The sequence below is a fragment of the Rhododendron vialii genome, chromosome 8a (assembly GCF_030253575.1).
Source record: "Rhododendron vialii isolate Sample 1 chromosome 8a, ASM3025357v1".
In the NCBI taxonomy this organism is placed as follows: Eukaryota; Viridiplantae; Streptophyta; class Magnoliopsida; order Ericales; family Ericaceae; genus Rhododendron; species Rhododendron vialii.
In genome coordinates, this window is record NC_080564.1 from 13,220,197 (window position 1) to 13,246,896 (window position 26,700).

The following is a 26,700-nucleotide window of genomic DNA, read 5'->3' on the forward strand; positions in this document are numbered from 1 at the left end:
TCTCTTTTTCTCTTCCCGCATTCTCTCACTCTTATTTTATTTTTTTATAAAATTATAAATGCTAATAAATTTTTTTCACCTGTTTTTTTAAAATAAATTATATAATTTTGAAATCTACTCAACGAAATCTATCAAACGAGCCTAATATCGAAGGTGAAATAATGTAAAACAGAAAAACTATATTTTTGTGGTAGTTTAAAATGTATAAAGAGTTTGAAAAATTAAGTGTTCCAAATTTCAATCCATTTGAACCAGTGGAAAAATTTTAGTTTTCTGATTATTTTATCCTAAATTGTCATAATTAAATTTTGAATATGACGCTCTCGTTGATTAACCCTAAGAAAGTCGTAGAATCAAATATCTCTTAGGGTTAAAAAACGAGAGCCCTAGAGTCAAAATTTAATTATGACCATATAAGATAAAATGATCAGAATAATAAAATATTTTCACCTATTCAAACAGATTGAAATTTGGAACACTTAATTTTTTAATCATATTTTTTAATATATAAACTATCTGAAAATGTTGAAATCACGTATTTTTTTAAATAAATTTTATATATTTGAAATCTACTCAACGAATTTTATATATTCCAACCATCTATCTCTTTAAAGTATCCAATGCTCGTATCAGTCGTTCTTTTGTCTCATTATTCAAATATGCAAACATAAAAGAGTAAGTTTCATAAGAGAGTAAGTTTTCATTGTGGATGTGATACCCACAACTTCCAAGAGTGGAATCCGATATTCATTACTCTTGTATGTCGCATCAATAATCAACACGAACAGAAAATTGACAGATAGCTCTAGGCTTCTAGGATGAACCCAAAGAATATCTGTGATTTCGTTGGTGTGTTCATTTGTATGATAGTCGTAAATGTAATTTTTCTCCTTTAATTCATTCAAGACGTACCCAATAGGAGATAGACCCCCCAGTTGCTCTTTCTTATACTGTGCCTTCACATTGTAAATACTCCTGATTCCTGTACTAATTGACGAGTCTTGTTGTCTCAGGAAATTAAGAATTTCTCGAGGCGCGGTACTGCTAGACATGTCACGAACTAATTGTTACTGGATTGGGGTTAACCTTGACGGGTACTCATGTCCCTCAAAACTTTCAGCTGGTTCATGGTTATGAAAACCTTTAACAACCTTCAAACTCCACATGACACCGTCTGGAGGTTGTGGTACACCTCGCAGCTTAAACGGGCAATCACATTTTTTAGTTCCAGTAATCCTTTGCATTGAATGCCCTTCCGGTGGCGGTCTGTACAATCCTCCCCTTTCACAAATAAAAATGCATTTCGGCATCTTGTTGCCCTTTATACTAGCAGATTTACTTATAACAATCACAAAACCATTTTCCTTACCAACTCTTCGCACCCAATCTACCATGACAGCTCTAGTTTCAAAATATCTATAACAAAAAAAATGAATATGTATAAACAAAACATTATGCAACCTACTTTCAAAATAAGTAATAAATATGTATAATAACAACAAATACGTACTAACTAACCTGGTCAGTCGTAAATTCGGCTGTGTAATCTCGCCCAACGTAGGAGCTGCTCTCCCCACACGAAACATCATTCATAACATTGTTTCCAACTGACCAACTATCCGAAAATAAAAAATTGCACTGATCCATAATGTTCTTCTATGAATTATGAAAATGAAATGAAAGTTGAGAAAATTTTAAGGATGTGGTGAATGAGAGTAAGTGTGAATATATAGGTCAAGACATACACAAATAAATATACAAGCAACTGAATATATAGGCGCTACTGTCGAATTTGCAACGGATAACATTGAAAAATGTTGCAGGTCCAACTTTCAACCAACGCTATCAATACAGGGTCCTGTTGATCTGAAAAAGATGATATGAGTTCAGAAGGACTTTTCAACCAATGGTGCAATTAATTTTTTTCCAACTTCAAACTGGCCAACTGTTGCAACTTTCAACCAATGGTGCGATTAACTTTCAACTGTTGCAACTTCCACCTTCCAACCTTAATTTTGTAACCTTTTAATTCCAAAAATACCGAGAACCTATTTTTTGTTATTTTTTTATTTAATTAATAATATTTATACTCTGTATCTTTTTTCTTTTTTATTTATTTAAAATTATTTTAGTGTTCCGATTTTTAAATCCGGTTCAATCGGTGGAAAGATCTTGTTTTTTTTTCATTTTATCTTAAATGGTCATAATGAATTTTTGGCTTTTTAGAGTCAAATATCTCTTAGGGCTTATCAACGAGAGTCCTAGAGTCAAAATTTAATTATGACCATTTAGGATAAAATGATCATGAAACTAAAATCTTTCCACCGGTTCAAGCGGATTTAAATTTGAAACACTTAATTTTTTAACTATATTTTTTAATATATAAACTGTCTAAAAATGTTAAAAAAATTAAGTGTTCCAAATTTCAATCTGTTTAAACCGGTGGAAAGATTTCAGTTTTCTGCTCATTTTATCCTAAATGGTCATAATTAAACTACGTAAAAACGGATTGAAATTTGGAACATATTTTTCAACCTCTTTAGATAGTTTAGACTACGTAAAAAATATAATTTTTCCGTTTTATATTATTTTACCATTAATATTAGGCTTGTTTGATATATTTCGTTGAGTAGATTTCAAAAATATAAATTTATTAAAAAAATACGTGAAAAACAAATTCTTAGTATTTAAAATTTTATAACAAAAAAATTAAATATAAGAGAGTGTTGGGACGGAGGGAGGGAGGGAAGGAGGGAGAGGGTAAAAGGGGGAAGGAGGGCCGTGGCCGTGTCGGGGGGTGGGGGCGGGGGCGATTAGTAGTTTACTCCTACGTTTCCTTCGGTGACAAGCTACATTTATCCCGCTCTTAAGTCTAAGCTGCTTGACCCTCCGTTGATCCGACGGCTTATATATAAGAGCCGTTTATCCCATTAAACAGGCTCAGATATGTGGAGTATCTACACAACTTACAATTGGTTCGCATAATTCAAGTTCAAGCTCATTGCTAAACCACTACAAAAACGCATTTCTTCCTAATCTTTCGCTCTAGTATTTTTTGGGTATTCTTTAATTTTAATAATTTTGTATTTAATTTATTATTGTAATTTTTGGAATTAATCATGCTTCTTAAGAGGAATCAAACAAGAAAAAAAACGTAGACCGGAATTGAAAAAAATCATATCGGATGACACTAAAAAAAGACATTTGTGTTGGTATTTTTTTTTGTCTTTAGTAAAACCTTTTTTTTTTTTCTTTAGGTCGCATTTTTTAAATTTTAAATTCCTCCCAAGGAGAGGAATGACCAATTATAAAAAGTAGAATGTGATGGATCTGTATGCATTGAGATCAAATGATTCAACCATTTCTTCTTGTACTGTCCATATCCAATACGAAAGAGTTTACCAGGAACAGCTAGATCAATAGATGAATATGAGCACCATTTACATACAAAATTCAAGTGCACTACAATTAGTCGTATCGTAACATAACATGCCTCCCATTTCAAGATGGAGCAAAAGGAAAGATCAGACAAACACAAAATACAGAGGGATTGGCCAAGCCCTCTGTTCTCCTGACTCATTACAGGCTCCGTAATCTAGATCTTTTATACCCAAGGAAAATAGCAATGCAATGGGAGCTCTCCTGTCTCTGCGACAAATCACTTGACCAGCTCTTTTGGTATTAGATACAGGAAAGCAAAGCAACAGGTAGCCCATTTGATGCTCCTACGGGACTTCCCAGACTAACACTTCTTAATACTTTTTCTTACGGATTCAGGCAAGCACTTTTGGATCATCTCTATGACACCCGCTTGACACAACCCTGAATCGTTTGCAAATGACTCCACAATCTTCGGTAAAATAATTTTATGGTCCTTTCTTACGCCAAAGGTAACCCGAATGTACTCTTCTTTCGCCACTTACAGCTCTTGAAATACTCCCTTGGGTGTGTAAAGATGAACCTAAAAGTAACCAAAGATCACCCTTTAGTTATTATCATTGAAGACAATGTTTATCCCCATCATGCATCAAATTCACTATTCACGTATATGGGCCGCAAGGACAGGCACATGAAATAAGACAGCTCCATACACACAATAAACCCAATGCAAATGAAAATTGGATGTCAACACATGAAATATAACATCTCCATTAGACCAAACATTTAGGCCATACTAAAGCAATGAACTTCATCAGACCTACTGCAAGAACAACATAACCATGTAAATGGTAGTGCCTGTTCTTCCCCTCCCAAAACATTCTGTCAACAGGCATTCCAAGATTTGCACAATGGTCTCATATTGAAGCCGAAAAAACAGCAGTGGTAGTAATAATAAAAACATAAATCTATTGTTCGCATCTCAGGTTAGAGGAAATTTCCTCAGCCGTATATGGTGGCAAGGTTGTATTAACAAACGATATTCCAAAAAATGACCAATCAAATTTCTAGTTTCTAAGAAAGAAAGATGTGACCAACTTAAAAACTCAGAACTTTTGATTTCTTTAAAACTGTGGTCATAAATTTACCATAGTCCAATACCACACAATGGCAGAAAGGAAGTCTGTACTACCTATGTTGCGGCTTGTATAGTCATATTCGTCCATTTCTTTGTTCCTTTGACAACAACAAGGACATCTCCACACTACAGGGTTAACTATTCACCGAAAATATAAAGGAGATATGTGTCTATCTTTTTAAATTGAATTCATCAATCAATACATATGTTTGAAAAGTGGCCAAGAGAAATTATTATGCTGGAACCAAATGGAGAGTGCAGCAGATGCTGATGAATGTGAATATAAACCTTACTAGTTTCCAGTACTGAAAATGCCTTCTATTAAGGCCAGTGCTTCTTAATTTGGCAGATTGAAAAGCATGCTCAACATTGACATGAAAATAACAATCCAACCTATTTGCATCACATGCAGAAGAAACGCTGCTAGGAGATCATAGAAAATGAATTACCGCAGGATCAGAATGGCTTCCTGAAGATAGCGCAAAGTATAAAAGGGGTTCAGGATGGTCAATGCCAAACACTTTATGCTCATCTCCAGTCTTGAACTTCGTTCTTGAAGAAAGTAACAAGTGAAGCCACTAAAGGAACAAATAAGTTGAAAAATAACTCTCTAAACAAGGAAGATTCTTTTCTTCTATGTTGTTTAAATGGTTGACAGGATGATTTATCTTGAAATGATGTCTTTAAAATAAGTAAGAACAACAAAATATAGAAGGGAAAAATGTGAGTTCGAACCCATGAAAAAAAAAATCGCTTTTTGTCCTCATGATATACATCGAAGAAATCTTTAAGATGCACCGAAAACCATGTAACCAAAGAATACACGTGTGTAAATGAAAATAAATAATTGAAAAATGCGTTAAAATAATATCTGAGAGCCAATAGGTATGCAATTGTCCCCAACTTTCAATGGCCATATGAAAGATATGAAAACTGAAAGCTAAGCTCCAAGGACTATAACAGATGACTCTGAGGGACGTCAACAAATATAAAAACTCTAGAGAACAAAATAAATCTATTGCATGCATCTCAAGGTGTCTACCTGTCCACAACGAGATATGTGGCATCCGAAGATGGAATTTTGGATTGTACCAGCACTTACTATGTGACCACCAATTTTGTAGGCAACCTGAATTAAACTAAGTTATGTAAGTGTAAGAAAACTAAAATATGGACTTAATATTCCTTTGTCGAAACCATTGAGGTACTACTTACTTTCATGAGTAGAAAGACTCTCACATTGTTTTGTGGAGTCCCATAAGCCAGAAATGCCTATTCAGATAAAAGAGGAAAAGTACATTGTACTGTGGTCAAAGCAGAGATGGAAGTCCACAAAGCGGACTAACGTACAAAGTTTACGTTAATAAGATTCATCAATACATGCATCACCAACATGTTGTGTATGTTGATCCAGAATGCTAGCTTCTCCTCGTGTTTCATCTTCCTGGGATCTACGTCCTCTAACTGACAAATAAGTGACCTATCACAAAACAACTCAATTAGCTAACATGAAACTGATATAAACAGGGGATTCAGAATTATGTTGGCTTAATTCAAAGATACCCCACTGATGATTTTTTTGCCAAACATGTCGTAAGGCTCACCTATAATCCTGTAACATGTACTCAACTTCACCCGTTTTTGATCATCTCTACATATAGATGCCACTTCAACCATTATGCTTTATGGCCCACTGAACTCCTTTTGTCCTTCCACATGGAAAGGATTATCTAATCATACATCAAAAGAAGAATCTTTTCTGAACCCTGGACTCCAACTATCACATTGTTCTTTTGGAGAGAATGCGCTCATTGATGACAATGATGAACTGGGAGATGAGAGACCATGACTCGTCAAAGGTGGGTCTGCGAGTTTGCAGTATACGGCAGCCATGCGTTTGATCATATCTTCAGAAATCCTGTCAGCTGTCTCTGGAATGTGGTTTGAAATACGTGTGCCAAGATGCTCTGCACATTTGACGATGCATTCTGAGCATAACAAAAGTCATAATCCATTTTGATCATATCTTCAGAAATCCTGTTAGCTGTCTCTGGAATGTGGTCTGAAATACGTGTGCCAAGATGCTCTGCACATTTGACGATTCATTCTGAGCATAACAAAAGTCATAATCCATAAATTTGATATACATCATTGACAGGGATTAGTCTCATTTTCAATCAATTCTATTATCGGTTTCACACATCTGTGTCCGAGACGTTAGGGACTTGGACACATTTGGGCATCTTCCTTGATACATGTTGGACACGCTCAAATAATTGTTTCACCACATTTTCAAGATGGATATCTGGGACACTTTGGGAGGTCAGAATACAATTTGCATAAGATGGAGCTTGAAAATGTCCTTGGATGCTTGGTTCATAGATGCTTATCTGAGTGGCTTTGTTGTTTTCATCTCCTCATACAGTTACTATCATTTATTTCGTTCCCCAGCTTGATTAAAAGAACTGTTTTTGTCTGTATTCTACAGCATTACTGTGTCTAGTGTTTTGGAGTCCATGCTTCTTAAATTATTTGGATCCTTAGCGAAAAAAAGGGAAAGACCATAAGAAAGCTCCACGCTACAGCGTGCGGTTTATTTCATCAATCAAGGTAATACTCCCCTTGCTGTGATAATGAAAGAAACAAACTCATAGATTGAAATTTGCAATTTTAGATGATTAAGCTTAGGTTACCTTCATCATAGACAAAGGTGGAGAATGACAGGCACAGACAGTTTTACCCAGAGACTCAGCTGGAGGAGAAGTTCTAGTGGGGAGAACTGAACGGTTAGATAGTGAAGATTGGGAGCGGTGATCAGCCATTTCTACTACCTTCTCTTCACCTATATCAATGAATTCATTCCATGGGTTGGCAAGCGATTGAAATGTAGCTTGAAAAGTTGCAATTTCCCTCTTTGTTGTGATGCTAGATCTTGAAATGAGTAGATGTTTTCCCCTCGGGGTGGTCATTCAATAGGGACTTCAGTCTTTCATCTTTCATTGACAGAGATGGGGGAGTTTGTTGATCAAATGCTTACCGGTACAATGAGAAAAGATACTGCTCCAAATGCCCAACTTCAAGCTCCAATATGGCAATTTCTTTAATCAGTTCTGTCGCTGGCTGGAGTCAAATAAAACAACTCTTTCAATTCAACCAGAAAGAAGTACTGGTGGAAAGCAAAACAAGTGAACATAAGTCTCGAACGCTAAATAGAAATCTCGCAAAGATAGAAGAGACACAATTAAGAGAATTTTTAAAAACCGTTTGAAATGTAAAAAAGTTGGTACTATGTCTTAGTATGTGGAAAATAATTGATAGGGAAGATATAACAGCCTAAAATTGATACAAATGAGTTAAAGATAGATTTAAGCTATGTACTTTATAGTTTCCATAAGAAATAAAGGCAAAAGATAGTCTAAATATGTAGGGGAGGGGGTTGGAGGGGGCAAAATGGACACTTTAGTTAGATTAAGAAAAGAAGCAGCTACCTTAGGAATTGAGGTTTCATTTGTGACATCATGAGAGGAACTGATACCCTAGTCCTTTTTCTTAGGCACAGTGAACGACAACTTGATCTTGCAATCCCTTTTCAAGCTGTAGAATCTGCACAGAATGGTGATCAAAATTACAACAGCATTACCTGAGATTCAATGCCTATCGCAAGACAGGACAAGAACACGAACCAATTATGCATCTTTTGAAACATTGTCCTTTGATATTGACATGTTCTCGTTGTAGACAGCCCACTTTGGCTTAACAAGTATTTTGGGTCCCACCTTAGGGGACGATCCCGATGATGAACATGTTTCTAATTGTTGTGGTTGACTTCACTTAAGCCCAACGAGCTTTGTGGGCCTTTGTAGCCCCTTAGAAAGCCCAATCTAGAGCTAAAAAGCCCAAATAGCCTAAAATCCAGCTTTTAAGGAAAATCAATTTGGAGGCCGACAGATCGATTTGAAGGTCGACAGATTGATCTGAAGGCCAATAGATCGATTTGTCTGAGGTTCTGAAAAACTCTTAAAGACAAATCGATTTGGAGGCCGACAAATCGATTTGGAGGTCGACAGATCGATCTGCAGGCCGACCGATCGATTTCACTAGAAATCTGGAACCTTCTGCAGCAACTCGCGAAAATCCCTAAACCGAATGAATCTACTTCGTAAGCACAAAATTAACCTCGGTGACCTAGTTTTCCATATCCAAACAACTAAATCCTACGGTCTACATTGATTCTCGTGCCCTATATAAAGGGGTTTAACCTTAGGGTTTCATACATTACATACAACTTTCGTTCCCAAATTCTCTAAGCATAGTCTGTCTTACCTCCATACTCTGCCAAACCCACCTCTCATACATCCTCTACTAAACCCCTAACTTCCCGTGAGCGGCCGCATTCGAGAGATTAAATCCCCAAAGAACCCACTTCACTTAGTTCTAGGGTTTGTGTGAAGTCAATCACTACAATCAACTTCAATCCGAGCAATCCAATCTATGAGGGATCAAGGTGGTAAGGCCACAAGGCCTTTGGTATTCTTTAATTTTTATTTCATTGTTTAAATCCTTATTTTTGCCTAATTAATTTTTTTTTGTTTTGGCGTGAGGAAGAACACTGATCGAGACTCTGATTATTCGGCTGGTACATTAAACCAGCATGATCTCCGGCCGACAAATCTATTCTCTGGCCGACAGATCAATTTGCTGGGACAGTTTATTTTTCTATTGTTTTCTGTCTTATTCTACATGGTGTCCCTTCCCCTATCCTGTGTGATTTATTTTCTATCCTGAATCACTTTTTAAATGTTTAATGGCTAAAAACAAGTTTTATGTGTGGAATCAAATAAAATAATAATTAAGTTTATGTTAAACGATTATGGACCAGCCTTGTGGCTGGGCGGAGAGGGGTGCTTAACACCTTCCCCTCACCGTACTTTTGGCTTCCTATTCCAGAATCTCTACCTGTTTTCTTAGTTTTCTTAAAACTAAGTGGCGACTCTATCAAATGTAACCGTTGCCATGTAGTGATATTCCTAGCCATGGGAATATCCACGATTTTCGGTTTACAAATAATAAAACATGTGGCAATGATCACAATGTGGTGATGCCCCTTCGGCGAGGCATCCACATTCGTACCACACACTGAATCTAAATTTTTTGGATTTGAGTGTAACAACTAACGAAACATATAAACCATGGATTGACATAAGAGCTTTATACCTCTTGCCGCAACGAATTTTGAACTTCGGAGCTAGGCAATTGTTTCTTCTTGGTCTTGACATAGTCCTTCAAATGCCTCATATCCTGTTCACAAATGAAACTCCTACATAAATAAATAAAAATGTCCATGGAATTTTCTTGTTGGATGGTCCTCTACAAAAGTGTGATTGATTCAGGTTGAAGACCACATCAAGCCATTATTCTGCTAGAAAATGCATTGGATAATTGGGGACAGTAGAGAAAAATAATTTATCATCACCGGCTCAAAGCAATGATCCGACCGGCACCATGCCCAAGCATTTGATGAAAAGTTATACGAAGGCAGGTAGCCAGATAACATAATCAAGTCACAAATAAAGTTGTAACCTCCATACTTGGGATAAATCGGATATGTTGTCCCATTGAATCAATAGTGATATACAATACTTTGTGGAATTATATAACCGATGCATATTCAATCCAAATTTTATCTAACACCAGACATGCAGTTCCCTTGGATAAGTAGTCCAATGCGATGCTCATATCCTGTCAAACAAACGGCCCCTAACAGTACTTCAAAGCTCGAACTAGTAAGGCGAAAAAGGGCAGAAGAGAGAGACCCTTGCCAACTTTAGCCGGTGAGAAACTTCTTGGAAATGATCCAAGCCATCAACTTCAAGTCCTCTCTTATCAGGGAAGCTGCCATTGAAAAACAAAATTGAATGTCAAAACAGATGGAAGAAGCATTTAAAGCTTGCAACTGCATCTTTGGCTATATATCCATATCACTAATATATTGTTGTTGACAACCTTAAGGTACAGCTCAATTTCTTAACTTTCATCTCTAATAAGAACCAAACTCAACTGGATGCTTACAATTATCAGTGCTGCCATAACCTATCTAAATTAATAGCTGCAATATCCGCAAACTGGCACTCTACACACAAGGCTTTCAGTTCTTAATACTATACTTGACATGACATTATGGAAAAAAGTAAAACAAGTTACTCAAAAGATGCAATAATAAAAAAGGAAGAGAAAAGGGATAGATGACCACTATTTTCCAAGATAAACAATCACCACTTGGGCCAAAGAAATCAAAATCCACATCCAGAAATGCCAAAGATTTTTAGTACTTGCATGCCAATTCAGGCCATAATCTTCTATGAGGTTGAAGAAAAGATGAACACTTTCATGGTTAAATGAAAACATAGTTTAAATGCAGGTTCTGATGATCTAAATAAAATAGCAAGAGAAACAAAATTCGAAAGACAAGAGTACACTTAGGTCATTCTAAAAAAAATTAAAGGCAAATACCAAGGCAATCAATAATTCACACAACAAACTAAAATTGCACAAAAAATTTTGAATTAGGTGCCCCAACAATGAAAACCTTATTCAAACTTCACATTCTTATGATTCTTTCCCTTCAATCAACTTTCAAGCATATATGAATCCAAATCACTCAAGCACGAAAGAAGCAAGACCAATAGAATAGCGGAAAAACACCTCAGCTTGGTATGCATGGGCTTCTAGTGAATTCACATAGTGGCATTTAAGAATATGTCGGGTATGGTATATTCGTAAGTTTTCCCTGTATTTCAATTCAAGATTATGTGATCAGTTGATTGCTTACATATGTCATAAAATGAAGTATACACGCAATCACATGTAACCCGTAAGATGCTGCTACTTAATTCAAGATATTGTTACACTTAATGTGACATTTGTACACACATGTGCATTACTTGTGTATAGATGTGAGATTATTTCATCATAGCAAGAAGGAAGACAAGGGCATTAAAGACATTTTTTCACGAAGTCAAGAACTCGACGAGGGTTTTAGATTAAGTCACAAATCAGCGGCGAAGAACATAGATTGATGGAGAAATCGAATAACAGAGTCGATCTGTATAGAAATCGACAGATTGAGATCGGCAGAGGCTTTAGGTTTCAATTTGTGATCGAAATATGGTGTAGATCGAGATAGATCGAGCCTGGTGTAGGTTTCGAAATCAAGTGGGATTCAATCTTGTGCTTAGATCGAGGTCGAGATCACAGAAGAAGCCGTAGATTTTGTCTTTTTCTTTTTAAGGTTTTCAATGGTTCTCGGAGATGATGGGTATGTTCAGGGGTTTACGGTTATCGGCGAAAATGGGATGATGACGAACAGCAGCAGACAATGGTGGCTATGGCGGTATGTGCCATGGAGTCTGTTAGGGTTCCATGGCTGTAATATCATGATTTTTGAGAGGATAGAAAGAGTGATTAGGGCGCTAACTAACCCATCAGAAATAGTATTTGAGATATTGGAGTATATATATAGCATGTGAGTACAAGATACACAATTACTAAGTTATCTGCATTCACTAACACATGACTATATAACTCCTTGCAAGTATTAGTTAAACACAAACAATAACAGAACCCATCTAGTCTCCAATCAGTGGGGGTATGGGTGGGGTAGGATTATAGACAGACCTAACCTTTGGTAATATATGCACAAAGTGGCTGCTCTTAGAATACCACTAAAACAGGGGTTCCCCAATACCTCCAAGAACCAAGGAGCTAAAGGAAAGTTTTGCTACGGAACCATGCCCCCAAATCAAAGCCGAAAGGTATCAGCGAGGGCGCTTAGAGGCCCAAATCAATTTCAATGCACACTACCATGCTTCCTTCATTCATAGTCCAGAGCATTGGTTGAGGCCGTAGTCCTAACAAGTATTAATTAATTTTCTTATAATGGTATCTTAGCAATCATTATAATAATTATGGTTTATACTACTATACATTCATGCAAACTTACATTATATGCTCTTGAAGAAAGTTGGCAACTTACAGATTTTTCTTTATCTAAAATCAAGAGTGCCAAGGAATGCTCTTATTAAGAGAAAGCGTCAACCAAGTGTGATACATTAGTATGTTTATTTCAAACCATATGGACATATCCGAGAAGCAATCAGCATGTCAGGAGTGTCGAGAAGCGTTAATGTCCAACAGGTGCTTTTGCAAGGAGACGAAGCTAGTTTGGGAATACAAAGAAGTGCTAGTGTCCGCACGTGCTCTGATAGGGACACCGCTACTCTATAGAAATGTCTGTGCCGCACACTATCTATGCCTCCAAAACCTATGAAGAATCTAAGAAAGTAAGGCACAAAATGCCAAGTCCGCAATCACTAAAAATCTCGAGTTATTGGAACTAAGATTATAGTCTCATTGATCACCTTGGAACTGGAAACCTTTGAGAAAATTAAACTCCATGTGTATATTAATCACATTTTGTATCACATTGGCGTAGAGATTTATGCTACTCTGATTGAGTAAGAAACTCGTACAATGAATTTCAAAAAAGAACACAATGAAGTCAAAATACTTCTACCAACTAAATTAACCGATTTCTCCCAAGTAAAAACGGAGACAGTAAGACAAAATATCAAATTTACAGAAACTAAGCATGCAATAACAAATTTATTACCGATCCCTATACAAGTATTGCGGAGGGCAAGAAATACACCGAGTGGAAACCCGACTGCAAAGAAGGTGTCCACCTGGCATATAAATTGAGGTAAAACCAAGAGCGTTATCCAATAATAGACTGGAAAACTTAAACTTGCATACAGATAACTGCCTTGACATTTTCTGTGTGTGTGTGTGTGTGTGTGTGTGTGAGAGAGAGAGAGAGAGAGAGAGAGAAAACAAGAAGAAGAACGAAGTCCAAAAGCTTAGACGACAAAATAGGAAAGTGTTACCTCGAATTCCAACTTCTTATATTTGATATAAGGAGTGTAATAGTTCAGCGTATCATTTTGTCCACATAGAAGATTTCCAGAAAGGTTGATTTGCAGTAGTCGCCGATACTGTCTCATTTCCTGTTGAGGTAGCTCATCAAATCCCATATACCCTCTCAATATACAAAATACATATTAGCCACATTGATAAAAAAAACAATAAAGGGCCGAAGCACAAGAATGGGGGAGTGTAACAATAAAAATAATATTACATCCCCTACATGTACCTTCACCACAACGCACAGTTTATAATTCGGTGATCCTTGTTTTTAGGCAATCAATCTGTGATATTAGCAAATTTATTCAGTAGGATAAACAAATATCTGGAAACTAAGGCACCTAAGTTGCTAAATACCACCTCCCTCTTAGCGGTTTGATTGCTTAGTCCTTATCACTCTCAGACCCACTGCAGGATAGCTTTCCTACATCGCCCAGTAGCACTTGATAATTCAGGTCAGAGGCGTCATTAAAATATTCCCTTTTGCAAGAAAGCATATCTCTAGAATCAAAAACCTGCCCGTCGTCATCTTTCCCCATTGATCAATAGCATCAGATTGTTTAGACTCCACCTCCATTGCAGAAGGTTCGTCCAAGTCTAATGGGACAGAAAACCCAGTGGGAAAAGAAGAATCTTCCATCTCCGGCACTGGAAAAGTTGGTTTTTCGGCCGGATTGTCTTCTTCTGAGGGACCTACCATTCCCTTAGTTTGATTGTTCAATGAACCAACGTTCTTGTTATGACTGGATTTAAAATTGCAGTCTGCAGATTGGTTGTTAAGAGTAGGGGAAGAAGATTCTTCATTTGCAAGGTGTTGTTCTTTATACATCCACTCCATTGGAAAGGGGGAGGATAAATTCTCTTGATGGCAAATAATATCATATGAGAGAACACTTCCCAAAGAGTGACCGTACAAGGAAACCTACAAAAGTGACAAGAGAAGGAATCTTCAGCATGAATCATAATTGGGAAAAACTTTAAAGCTTATCTAGTGAATGTTCAAAACAACCACATAGTACCTTTCCATCATAACCAGGATCCCTCTTCACGAACTTCAAATATAGTCGATTTAGTTGGTCAGAGACCTGGAGATGAATAATCTACTATGAGTCTACATATATTGCTAAAGCTAATCTTTGACATCTTCAATTAAATATAGTTATATATCAAGTAACACGCTATTTTCCTCCTCAATCCTTTTACTTTATTTCTAACAAAAAAACCATGTACAAACACAAAGGGGTCATCCAGTTTTATGAAGCAAAGTAAGAAAGGTAGTATCCTTTTTCCTTCTAAGGAACATGTCTTAAGCATAACAAATGATGAAGCTGAAGCCAATTCTATGGAAGAAGCAAAACAAAAAAGGAAACTGAACCAGCTTCCGAGACGAAGAAGCAGAGAGAGGCATAGAAGGTGGTTGCATTTGATCCTACACCTATATAAATGATCCACCGGTATAGGTAGTAAAGTCAAAGATTTGGAGTATTTCAATTATCCTTCTTGTGGCTCCCTCTTAGTCATTGTATCAAGAACAAATGAAAATTAGAGAAGAAGCCTAAGCACAAGAATAAACTAACTCCCTATATGCTTCATTTGTGATAAAAAGCATGTCAAAAAAAAAAAACTTGGCAATGCTAAAGGGAAGCCAAAAAACAGGTGCCAAGCTAAACTGAAAAAACTATGTGCAAGGGGTTTTGGCATATCATGACTATAGCCCTACAATGCACATGCTCAAGTTAAGATGGATCGTTTACAGTGTAATTAGTTGCTACAACTATTGCCTCATGACCATGCATGCCGAAGCAAATAAAACAATCACAGAAAAAACTCATACTTAAAAACTTGTCACGAATCTTTGTCTAAAGGTAATAGGATAGCATAAAACCCTAGAATAGCAAGAATGAATACACTTTCGAGAAAAGCTAATGATTGACTTGTAGTAAGAGTTGAAAATCAATATATAAGTACTTCTCATAAAACCACATTAACATGTTTGTCTAACGACAAAAAACACATTGTTGATGTTATAACAATATCTCTGATTCGAGCTTCCTTAGTATGGAGATTTCAGTAAACCCATATGTTGAACCACATATGCAACTAATTCATAATCCTTTTGGTTTAAATAAAAAAAAAATCAATTCAGATTGAGCAAATGGAAAGCTATATCACAATCCTCTTACAGATAATTCCACATCCAGATACTCTCTAAAAATACATAATCAGTCATTCAGTTTTTTTTTCAGTGCAAGAGTAAAAAGCATACCTATTGGTTGTGGAACAAAGAGTCTCACATAACATTATGGGGCCAGGAGAGAGATTTGAGATCCGACTCTCTTGCAATTTCCAAAATCTTACAGCTGCAAAATGAATTCAGACGCTTAGAAGACTCATAAATGAGCTGAATGCAATAAACATGCTGGGGCCGTTACAGCAGATGATATCCACCGGCAATGAGGAACTAAAGGAAAGACACAATGCCTCATTAACTCCCCAAAAAATGAGTAAGAACTTGAGTTCATCAAAATTCACGGCTCTCCTAAATGAACATCTTTGAGCAGCGTAGTGGATCCAAATTGATGACTGTAAAACAATTGATGAACGCATATGTTGACACTTCTACATATAAAAGAAATTACCGTAAGGACAATCGCCCATTTTTACCCGTTGAACATGAGAAGGCTTAAATTGAAGTGAGGAGAGTACCCATTTTTCAGTCAGTTTGTTGAATTTGTCTCTACAAACCCATATGCCATTAGACCATTTAGAAACCCTTTTATCATTTTTTTTAATTGGCTAAAGTAACATTTTATTAAGGGGAAGGGGAATTCCAACCAAGGTTGGAAAGTACATCCAGATGGGACAAAGCCCAATCACACCTATTAGGACAAAGCCCATTACACCTGTGGGCCTATATGCCCAGATCTTACAATTAAAACCAAAATACCTGATGGCCTAAAAAAGCTCAGATTTTACAATTAAGCACAAAAAGGAAACCTAGCCCACAATCCCACAATGATTGTGGGCTAAGCCTATCCTGTGAAACCCTAAACCTAAACTGCAAATCTAAGCCGTTAAAAGGAAACACTTTTATCATTGAATGAAGCCTAATTAGTAAAGATTCGGCAGGGGACTCATAATTTGGTGAAGGCTTTAGTGTAAAATTAGGCTTCTCAAACTCTCAATTGAAAGCCTTTGAATGACATTTTTTCCCGAAAAACGGACTCTTCCAAATTAGTGATGGTGAAAACGGGTTCAGAAATTGGCTACGAATTGGTACATAAATTTAATCAAATGCTTGGAATGCTTTGAAAAAAACATCAGGAGAGAGAGAGAGAGAGAGAGAGAGAACAGGTAGTTTACCCAATTCAGTCAAAAATAAAAACTGAAAATTGACACCAAAACATCAATGAAACAACACTAATTGAATACCAAAAGGAATTATATGCAAAACCCATCATTTTGTACAACTAACAAAAAAGATACCTAGCATGGATGCATTTGATGCTAGTTTTCATGGCGGGTTGAGACCAATTTTAGGCGATTGAACCCGCTATACCGCTTAGCCACAAACACCCTTTTCCACATAACACAAACTACCTTAATAGCCCCAGTTTCTAATAAAAATAGCATTAGGGCCAGTCTCATAAACCATTTGTTTGGAGAATTTGAGGAAAATCATCTATGACCAATGAAGTTTCAGCACAACATAAGACTACCAAGGAGCAAGCAATTATGCATATATTCTTAACAAAAGCTAAATTCAGCATCCCCATGAACAGTAACTTTCATTTGAAAAACAAACAATGGAAAAAAAAACACCACTTGAAGAGTGACTAACATTCAAATATTGCAAATTTGCTCAAACAATGCTCATAATTGAATTGACCTTAGCATTAAATATGCAGTCATACTGCAAGTCCATATAGCTGGTATTTGCATTGTTGACCTGTCAAAGCACATAAATATTAGATGTGTAATCCATTGCCATAGGGGACTACATAGATTTGGCTGTGCTTAGATAGGTAAATCTAACCGTAAATTACAAAATTGGAAAACTTATTACTCCGAGAAAAAGAAAAAGAAAACTATGAAGCTATTGGTCACAATAAGTCAGGTCAAAAGGATACGAACTCGAATCAATTGAATAAGACACTTCAGATTGGGTAACTCTCATATCAATGAGTCTGATGAGATTCACTAAAATTCTTTGATCGAACGGGACCCAATCTGACCTTTGGATTAAATCACAATTCAAGTTGCCCGTCCACATAAAGAAGTAAAAATACCAATAAGCCCAAACCAAGAATAATTGAGGTTTTGGGGGAAGAATACAACTGAAAGAGAGGTGTTTGTTGCAATTGGTGGCTTGCGCCGACGATTTTCTCTCACACCGATCAAGCAATCTACATGGTTTGCCCAATAATGAACAAACGAAAAATAGATTGGGGTCCTTCATCTTATGGGTAGCTATGTGAGGTTCTTGGAGGAATATGCCTTTGCCTACTGAGAACCAAACTTGCTGTATGGCAATGGGACTCGATTATTCTTAGCTAGGATAATACGTTTCTGCCCTTTTCTTTTGTTGTTTTGTTGCCTTTTTGTAAGCTGTAGTGGTTGTTTGGCCATTCATGGCCTTTTGTTGTACTGTTAAGGGTTGCCAAACAATGAACAAAATTATTTACTCAAGAAAAATTTCCGTAGAACTAAAACCGACTGCGCAAAATACCAGAGGAAATAAAATACCTTCTAGTCTTCTATTATGATACGCAAAATACACCTGAAGAGCATATAAAATACAATCATACACAAATTAGATGGGTTCGAAATCATACAAAGGGCAAGAAAATCAAAGATTAGATAGGTTGGAAATCAAGAATCCGATTACCTGCCGAGGTCAGTTGTGGTGTCCAACTTCGATGGGTTAGATAGGAGAAACAAAGGGTGACATTGGTGGGTGGGTGTAGAGAGAGAGAGAGTACTGAGTTGCTTGTCGAAGAAGGGTTCGGCGATGGGCCATCACCAGAGACAGAGGTCCTCAGATGGAGAGGGTGTGTCGTGAACCTCGTTGCTGGGGTAAGCCGTAAGTGCAATGTTCGTTTCGTTAAAATTTGGGAGTTATGAAGACTGATGACTCAAAGAGAGACAGAGTATAAATTTAGGGTTATAAAGGTCGTATATCAATGGATAGTCCAAAGCTGTGGAGAGGAGAGGAGAGGAGAGGCGAGTTGCGAGAGAACTGTTTTTACATTGCAATTCAAATCGTAGAGAGAGAGGGGGAACCGTTGAACAAATTTGCAGGAGAGAGAAAGGGGACCTTAGTTTGGGTCTTGGGGTTAGGGCCCTTTGCTTTAACAACAATTAGCGTTTTTACCCGTTCAATGCACAGGCTAACAAAAATTTCATTGATTTATTTTTAGCCATGGGAATCGAACGGGCAAAAACGCTAGTTCATAAAAAAAATAGTAGTTTGATTTTTTATCCGTTCTTGTATTCGATGCACATTACCATTAGTCTCATTTTATACGCCGAAAGATATGTGATCTCTCCCTCCCTCTCCCACGTTTCCCCCCTCCTCTCCCACGTTTCCCTCCTCTCTCTCTCTCCAACTCCCCCACATCTCTCTCTTTTTATATTAAAAAAAAAAGTGAAAAATCCAGGAAATTAGGAAGGAAGGTTTGGAGGCTTGTGGACTCAGACACATTTCTATAATATATGGAGTAATTGATTATATAACCACGCATACTTCTTTTTTTTAAACAGAACCACCACCACCACACAAACTCATACAAACACTTTACACACATACTCACATTTTTTGGTAGATCCCACATACATTAAAAGTGTAGTGTGTGTAGACCCCAATGTAAATATAAGTTAATATGTATAAATATTTGTGTAAGTGTTTGTGATTGTAGAATGATTGTTGCTAGAGGTGGCAATCCTCCCCTTCTTCCCATATCCTTTCTTATCATATTTCTCCTGTTTGTATTTTGTTATAGTAAATTTATTTATCAACCAACACTGGAAAATACTTTACACAAAAATAATTTGTTCCAAAAATCATTTTACAAAAATAAAAATTTTACATAAAATATATATTTTTTACTTCCAAACAAACAAACCTAGATGGCATTCACTTTTTTGTTCAGCTAGATGATTAGAACAAATAATTTTCACAGGTCTTAAACTTGGCATGGCAATTATTTAGGAAAAAAAATATTTGTGAGAAATCAGCTCAATAATTTTCACAGGTTTTAAACCTGTACAATAATTTTCACGAAAAATTAAACTCATTCCGATACCTATATTGAAAATTATTTGCTCCAGGTGAGGCGAACTTTCGAACAGATTTGCTATCCCGGGAAGGACTGATTTCCTAGTACAAGTATCTAGTGTTAAACGTTTGCAATCTAAGGGTGGAGTGTGCAGATCTTTCACTTCCATTGTTGACAGAATATGGCCCATCAGACAAAAAGGAAAAGGAAAAGTATAAGATACAATCGATTAGAAAATTTTCAAATAACTTTCATCAGTATACTGATACAAACACACAAGATTTTGCATAATCGTTAAATTTTTAGGCCATGCTTCACTTCGTTAAATTAGAGCATGCGTAACTATTGAATATGAATGAACCAACATCGGGCTTTTGCAATTTAAAATCGTTCAACACAAAAACTAATACAGTAACATGGATAAGAACAAGATCATACTCTACAAACAAAGTAAATTATGCTGAAAGGGCTGGACAGATAATGAAAACCTTTGACAACCGCAAAAACACAAGAAAAAGCATGAATTATTCCTTGTCTCTCGTAATCTCTATTTTTTTTTCCCTCCCTTCATCTCTAATTCATCTTTGTTTTTTTTTCTTTTTCTCGTGTTCTTCCCCTCTCTTTCCTGATCGTCTAAAACAAAAAGGAGAGGGAGATTTGCAAAGCACGAATTTACAAGGAATGAAAAATGATGCACCAAACTCACTGATGCGCCCACCACATCATCACAGGCCCTCGGTAGAGTGTTCAGACCAATTTACTTTTTTCCCCCTCTCATTTGGGAAGAAGTGCGGCATGTGACCCTTAAAATGGATTATTTGGGTTTAAATTTGGGCCCATTAATGTTGTTATGCCCAAAAAAAACGTTGGACTTATATCTTGGGTACTAAAATAATTACGGCATCATTAGGTTTTTGAGATTGTTTGGTGGTATAAGGTAAAAACCTCTGGGCCGTTGGCCCAGAACCAGCCCTGAGCACCACTGAGCACAAATCATACAGTCCCCATTCATCCATGTACCTATGGTAATTAACCCACGTACACCGGTGATGCAGCGTATGTCAAACTCACACATGCGCGTATGTGAGAACGTGTATAAATATGTGTGAATATGATTATGTGTGCATAGTAATAATTTCGTTTAACTCATTATCTCAAATCGTACATTCCCATCCACGTAACCGGACTGCAAAGAATTCAAAAATTGCGTGAAAACTCGATGATTTATTGGAAAGCCATCACGTTTGATGTGGCTGACACATCGCAAGTGACACTAGTTTTAGTGAAGTATTCATTTGACACAAAAATAGCATGGTTTCATAAATCCCTCCCACAAAATTGTTGCAACGTTATTACAATATACTTCAATATTTGTCCCAATTTGTCTATTCATTTTTTCAAACATAATTTCTTAAGAGAACATAGTCATTTTGTTTAGAAAGAATCATTAATTACCCACATCATAAATTCTTATAAACTTAACTTAAATCTGAGAATTTTGTCTTTATTTAAATTTTTTTTGCATTTGTTAGTTTTGCACCAAATTTTTGTGGATTATTGATTCGTCTTGATGAAAGGAATCGGAAAAGTAAATTTTTTTTTTTTACTTTTACACAAATATTTTGATAACTAAGCACTTTTTTAGCTTCGAAATGACTTTTTTCACTAAAAAGTGGTAATTTCTCAAAATATTTGGATAAAAGTAAAAAAAAGTTACTTTTCCGATTCCTCTCATCTAAACGAATCAATAACTCACAAAAGTTTTGACGCTAAACTAACAAATGCGAAAAAAAATTCAAATAAAGACAAATTTCAAATTTAAGTTAACTTTAAGAGAACTTATATGTAACATTCTTTAAAATTAATATGTGCGAAAAAAGTCTGAGCGATCAATAGGATGACGAAGTTCCCGATAGTTGTTTACTTTATGGAGTATGCATGTCACACAACCTTAGAAGTCTATGTTCTGATTAGATCATCATTGCTGTCTATTGTTTGGGTGTCTAGTATTTATCGTCCTTTAGCATGAGTATTAATGATATATGACACGCAAATCTTGTTTTATTTGAGTTTAAAGATCCTGAGAAAGAAAGGGTTGGAAGGCCTAGAGACACCTAATTTGGTATCTGAAAGTGTGTTCTAGAACCAATTTTTTAAGTAGGTAATTTCAAATTTAAAAATAATGTGTTTACGCAAATAATTTTTCTAGCAATATGAATCTTGTTTTATAGATCTCATCGAGATTTTTTGAAAGGTGCAAAAAAAATAAAAAAAAAATTATCATTTATATTAATTTTGAGTTTGAAAATGTAAAATAAGTATTTATTTTTTAAAAAGGTGTTGTGAAACGGGGTATCGGACATCGGAAAAATAAGATTTTTCGGGCAAAGAAGAAATTGCCCGGTTGGGATGGGAATGTTTTGGCGATGAAAAGGAAAAAAAAAAACTATTCTACGGATTGGAAAATCCTATTGTACAAGGCCTTGCAAGGCATTCTATAGAGCGCACACAGATCATCAAAGAGGATGGTAATGTTTTGACTTGAGTTATTTTGATTGGTTGATGTTACCACCATGAAGAGGAATTCATTTTTTCAAGATAAGTGTAAAATGAAAAAAAAATTCAAAATGATATTCAATTTTTTTAAAGAAGTGTGTTACGAAAACATATCAAACGGTATTTGATAAATACGATTCTTAGCTTTGCTAATGTTCTTGATGAGGTAGAGAGAAAGTGAATTGTTTTGACCATTGGCGAACCATAAATTTGCATTAGTGGGGTCACATATTATTTACATCTAATAAATCTTTTTCCGTAAGAAGAATAGTACTAGTGAATTTCACACACCATTTTACGGTTGAGAGTAAATTTGACCCATATTTTCATTATTTTTTTAAAGTAAAACACGTTTATTTCCCGTAAAACAAAAATAATGCATATCGGTAACTGTAGATGTGACTTCAACTTATAATTAACAGAAAAGCATGTGTCAACACAAAAATAAAGTATGAAAGTTTAGCACTCTAAAAAATAGTCTTACAAATATCCACATAAAGAAAGTTAAAGTAATTTTATGGGAACACTATCATAATTTTGATATATGTAAGGTTAGTAATGCAAATCTAAAGAATGAGTGCTAGATCCGCCCGCCTTGGTTTTGACTAATAAAATGATTATGAGAAAGATCCACAAATAAGGGATGAGCTCCTTTGCTGTCCATGAAAATAGACTACTCCAATTTGCCTGTTTTTGTGTCCTTTTGGGACTCACTTTGATGATTCAAATTATTAATATTTTAGAGCTTGTTGAGAACATCAATTACTTAAAAAAAATTGGTTAATCGGATATCATTTGATTTTATTTAAGAGGATATTTGTAGTAGAACATAAGAAGATTTCAACATGGAAACTCATTTCCAAAATACATTTTTAAAAAATAAGTACTTATTTCATATTTTCAAACTCAAAAATAATGTAAATGAAAAAAAAATTTCAGTTTTGTTTTTGCATCGTTCAAAAGATCTCATTGAGATCTTTCAAAAAAGATCCATGTTGCATATTTTTATATTTCAGTAAGCCCATTATTTTTTAGCTTAAAATTGTTTTCTTAAAAAATAAGTACTTATTTTGCGTTCCGGAACACATTAACCCATTTATCTAAAGACAAATGGATTCTGAAATAAAATTAAGGTATTTAATCAACCTTATTTTGGTATGAAAATGTTTTCAACGATCTCTAAAATAGATACGGCTTTGTGCATCAAAGTAAGCCCGAAAGGACCCACAAACAAGCAAACTGAACAATTCAGTCCATGAATTAAACATTCTTTTTTTTTTTTGATCATATGAATTAAACATTCTAGACCATCCAATTCTTGCAAAGGACCCAAGAGAATTCAACTCCTAATCAATGTAATCTCCCATTAGCGAAAGAAAGGTAGTACAAAATTTTCTTCAAAGAACAACATAGATCTGATTTGCTTTTGCAAGTTCGGTAGGCCGACTATAACATCAAATTCAATCGCTAATGATATAGGTACCGACGGACGGGGAGGGAAATCGTATCGACCGGCCGTGCCGGGCCGTCTCTAGCCACTGGATGGCCAATCCGAGCAGTCCAAAAATTTTAAAATAAAAAACCGAGGGGCCCAACGTGGGAATAAACGGCATCCAAGATGTGTAGGGTACTTGATCCGAACACCATTTTTTCGTGTATATATTTATATACGTTTTTATACACAAAAAAGGTGCTCGGATCAAGCACCCTACACACTTCGGATGTCATTAATTCCCGCATAGGGCCCCTTGGTTTTTTTATTTTAAAATTTTTGGACGACTCGGATCGGCCATCCGGTGGACGAAGACGGCCCGGCGTGGCCGGTCGGTATAATTTCCCTTCTTGCCGATCAGTACTCATAGCAGTACTCCATCCGTGTGTCCGTGTGGGACTCTTCTTTTCCCCGTAAAGCAGCGGTGGTGGTACCGCTGGAGACGTGGCCTTGGCGTGCGACCGGACCCGTCGTCTTGGCTAGAACTGATGAATCGCGTCCCCCTTTCTTACCAAGGATTACTAGTGTGCCTGCCAGATCCTATTATGCATTGACCTAATTAATTTTTCTCAACTGGTTGTTCGGCTAAATAATTCACCCTGAATTATTTTTTGTTCTTATTCAAAAAAAATCGCATGTGTTAGTTTTTCATTAATTTTTTTGAGGATTATTGATTCATTATGATAAAAGAAATCTAAAAAGTAAAAAATTACTCCATCCGTCCCAAATTCTTTGTCTGGTTTGCAAAACGGAGTGTTTAAAATAATACAATTTTTGCAATAAAAATTATTTGCGAAAAAAAGTTTTGAATTTTTTCTTGAAAAAATTGTATTATTTTTAACACTTCGTTTTGCGTATCGGACAAAAATTTGGGACGGAGGGAGTATAACCGAAACTCAATTTATTTGAATAAAGACAAAAATAAACCAATAAGCTAATTTTTTCGTCTTTATTCAAAAAAATTTGAATTTTGATCATAATTTTTTACTTTTTAGATTCCTTTTGTTACGACGAAACAATAATTCTCAAAAAATTAACGAAAAACTAACAAATGTGATATTTTTTGAATAAGGACAAAAAATAATCCAAAGTGAATTATTTAGCTGAACAACCCAGAGTTGTTTGGCCGGCCATGATTAAAATACCATTCTAGATGGTTTTTTTTTCTGATTATTATTGGTATTTTGTCGCTCATTTCAAAATCAAGTTTACAGAAATGCATTTTGAAAAATGTAAATCAAGAACAGAGGATTCAAAAATTCATCTCAAAAGGAGTTTTTTGGATTCTGATTATACTTTCCATATACAAAATTGTTCATTTTCCTCTCACTCCATGTTATTATCATTTATTTTTTTTCGCATTGCTATTTCGATCACTGATTAGTGCCGTTTAAAATAGTCTTAAGCCATATTTTTTGAAAATTAATTATATTTAGAATATAAATTCTTGTATAATAAAACTCTAATGAATGGCTAACCATTATAGTTTATTCATAAATTACAAGTGCAAACGTTGGGTGTTTTCGTATGGTATAAATTGGGCAATAATATTGGCAAGAGTTCCAAAGTTTGATTGTTTTTACGAAGATTATCATAAAAGGCAACATAATTTTTCTCGTAACCCAAATATATTAAAAATAGGTTTAACACAAACGAAACACAACCGAAAAAGCCGAGCAAAAAGAAAAATACAAACAAAAGATAGCACCAAAAGAACCGTGTTCTTAAATTAACTACAAATTGGCATAACAGTAGTATGATGGCTAGAACTTCTTTTTCTGATAAATAAAAGACAATTAACCTGATAATGCATATATTCTACAGAACAAACCTATTTCCAAAATTGGTTGAACTAACGAAATTTGTTGTAATGAGCTTATTTAAATCCATTTTCACTCTCTTCACTTCCTTAATTTATCCAAGTCTATGAGAAGTAATGGTGACAACAGGTGATAGATTATGGGGCTCAATTTATCCACTAAGTTTTAAAAATTAATACTAGTAATTTATTTATTTATTTATATACATGTATGAATTCATGAATAAATTTCTCATTTTACTGTCTTTCTAAATAAAATTGAATTTCTTAAATTTGGTTCAATTTGTGTGTTTACTGTTTTGATTCATCTTCGAAAAATGAAAGATGTTGATAAAATTATTAAAAAAAAAAAACCTTTAGAGGAGACAAAATGATCTATAAGAAAACTAAAACATTTTTAGACATTATAAACAGAACTTGGCTGAGATATTGGAGATTTACTCCCAGCCCCTGGAATAAGATACCATTTGACAGTGGCTGTCATATGCCTAGCTCGATCCTTACTAAATTCTCCATTTTCATGTCTATGGACAACTTCTTTTTTCTTTTTCTTTTTTGTATTTATTTAGATCTTATATATACTCAAACAAAGAAGAACAATAGAAAGAATGAACTGAAAAGACAAATAAATGTATTTATATCTTCTTTGTTTTAAGGAAATCAAAAAAATAGAAAGCATAGATATTAAGCATATTTCGTAGTAGCGTGGTTCAAATGAGTGCAAGTGCAACTGGTTTCGATTTGTCACTAATATCTTATTTGGTAAGATCGTTTAATAAAGTTGAACTATCAATTATCGAGATAAATGATCGAGATTCAACTGTAGAAAAATTCTTGAGTCATCGGTGGTGAGAAGCATTGAACAAAGTGGACGCTAAAGTTACTAACCAAATTGAACTTTATTTAACTTTCTTAATTACTACTTCAATGCCACACACCTGATGTGTCCCTAGCACCTCTCGTTAACAAAAGCTTCGCCCGAATCACATGTCATCAGCATTTTCCCATTAGCCGTCAGTGTCCCATTTGCCCCTTCTCTCTCTCTCTCTCTCTCTCTCTC

The 26,700-nt window shown here is 35.5% G+C and overlaps 3 protein-coding genes, 1 non-coding gene and 1 pseudogene across 4 annotated transcripts; all 5 read right to left on the reverse strand.

Moving 5' to 3' along the window:
- Positions 1 to 653: 653 nt before the first annotated feature.
- On the reverse strand, positions 654 to 1,052 carry LOC131298573 (uncharacterized). Its single transcript, XM_058324056.1, has one exon. It carries the CDS (start codon positions 1,050 to 1,052, stop codon positions 654 to 656), a length of 399 nt encoding a protein of 132 aa, XP_058180039.1.
- Positions 1,053 to 1,067: 15 nt separating this feature from the next.
- Positions 1,068 to 1,589, reverse strand: LOC131298574 (uncharacterized). Its single transcript, XM_058324057.1, has 2 exons — positions 1,519 to 1,589; positions 1,068 to 1,416 (listed from the first exon to the last, which is right to left on the reverse strand). Exons 1-2 carry the CDS (start codon positions 1,587 to 1,589, stop codon positions 1,068 to 1,070), a joined length of 420 nt encoding a protein of 139 aa, XP_058180040.1.
- A 1,808-nt stretch (positions 1,590 to 3,397) lies between these two features.
- On the reverse strand, positions 3,398 to 10,551 carry LOC131298575 (uncharacterized; annotated as a pseudogene).
- LOC131336717 (phospholipase SGR2-like) lies at positions 10,314 to 18,195 on the reverse strand. The gene is made up of 5 exons (XM_058372655.1): positions 17,385 to 18,195; positions 14,515 to 14,580; positions 13,459 to 14,417; positions 12,516 to 13,257; positions 10,314 to 10,408 (listed from the first exon to the last, which is right to left on the reverse strand). Exons 1-3 carry the CDS (start codon positions 17,418 to 17,420, stop codon positions 13,947 to 13,949), a joined length of 573 nt encoding a protein of 190 aa, XP_058228638.1. The 5' UTR covers positions 17,421 to 18,195; the 3' UTR covers positions 10,314 to 10,408; positions 12,516 to 13,257; positions 13,459 to 13,946.
- On the reverse strand, positions 12,287 to 12,392 carry LOC131299299 (small nucleolar RNA snoR100). Its single transcript, XR_009190684.1, has one exon. It is a non-coding gene; the product is annotated as a small nucleolar RNA snoR100 (small nucleolar RNA).
- Positions 18,196 to 26,700: the final 8,505 nt, after the last annotated feature.

Coding starts and splice junctions, on each gene's coding strand:
- LOC131336717 (XM_058372655.1), bottom strand. CDS start 17,420: ATGGACTTGCAGTATGACTGCATATTTAATGCTAAG. Junction 14,581..17,384: donor ACTGCATATTTAATGCTAAG/GTCAATTCAATT, acceptor ATTCATCTCCAG/GTCTCTGACCAACTAAATCG. Junction 14,418..14,514: donor ATCCTGGTTATGATGGAAAG/GTACTATGTGGT, acceptor TCACTTTTGTAG/GTTTCCTTGTACGGTCACTC.
- LOC131298574 (XM_058324057.1), bottom strand. CDS start 1,589: ATGATGTTTCGTGTGGGGAGAGCAGCTCCTACGTTGGGCGAGATTACA. Junction 1,417..1,518: donor CCGAATTTACGACTGACCAG/GTTAGTTAGTAC, acceptor TTTTTGTTATAG/ATATTTTGAAACTAGAGCTG.
- LOC131298573 (XM_058324056.1), bottom strand. CDS start 1,052: ATGTCTAGCAGTACCGCGCCTCGAGAAATTCTTAATTTCCTGAGACAA.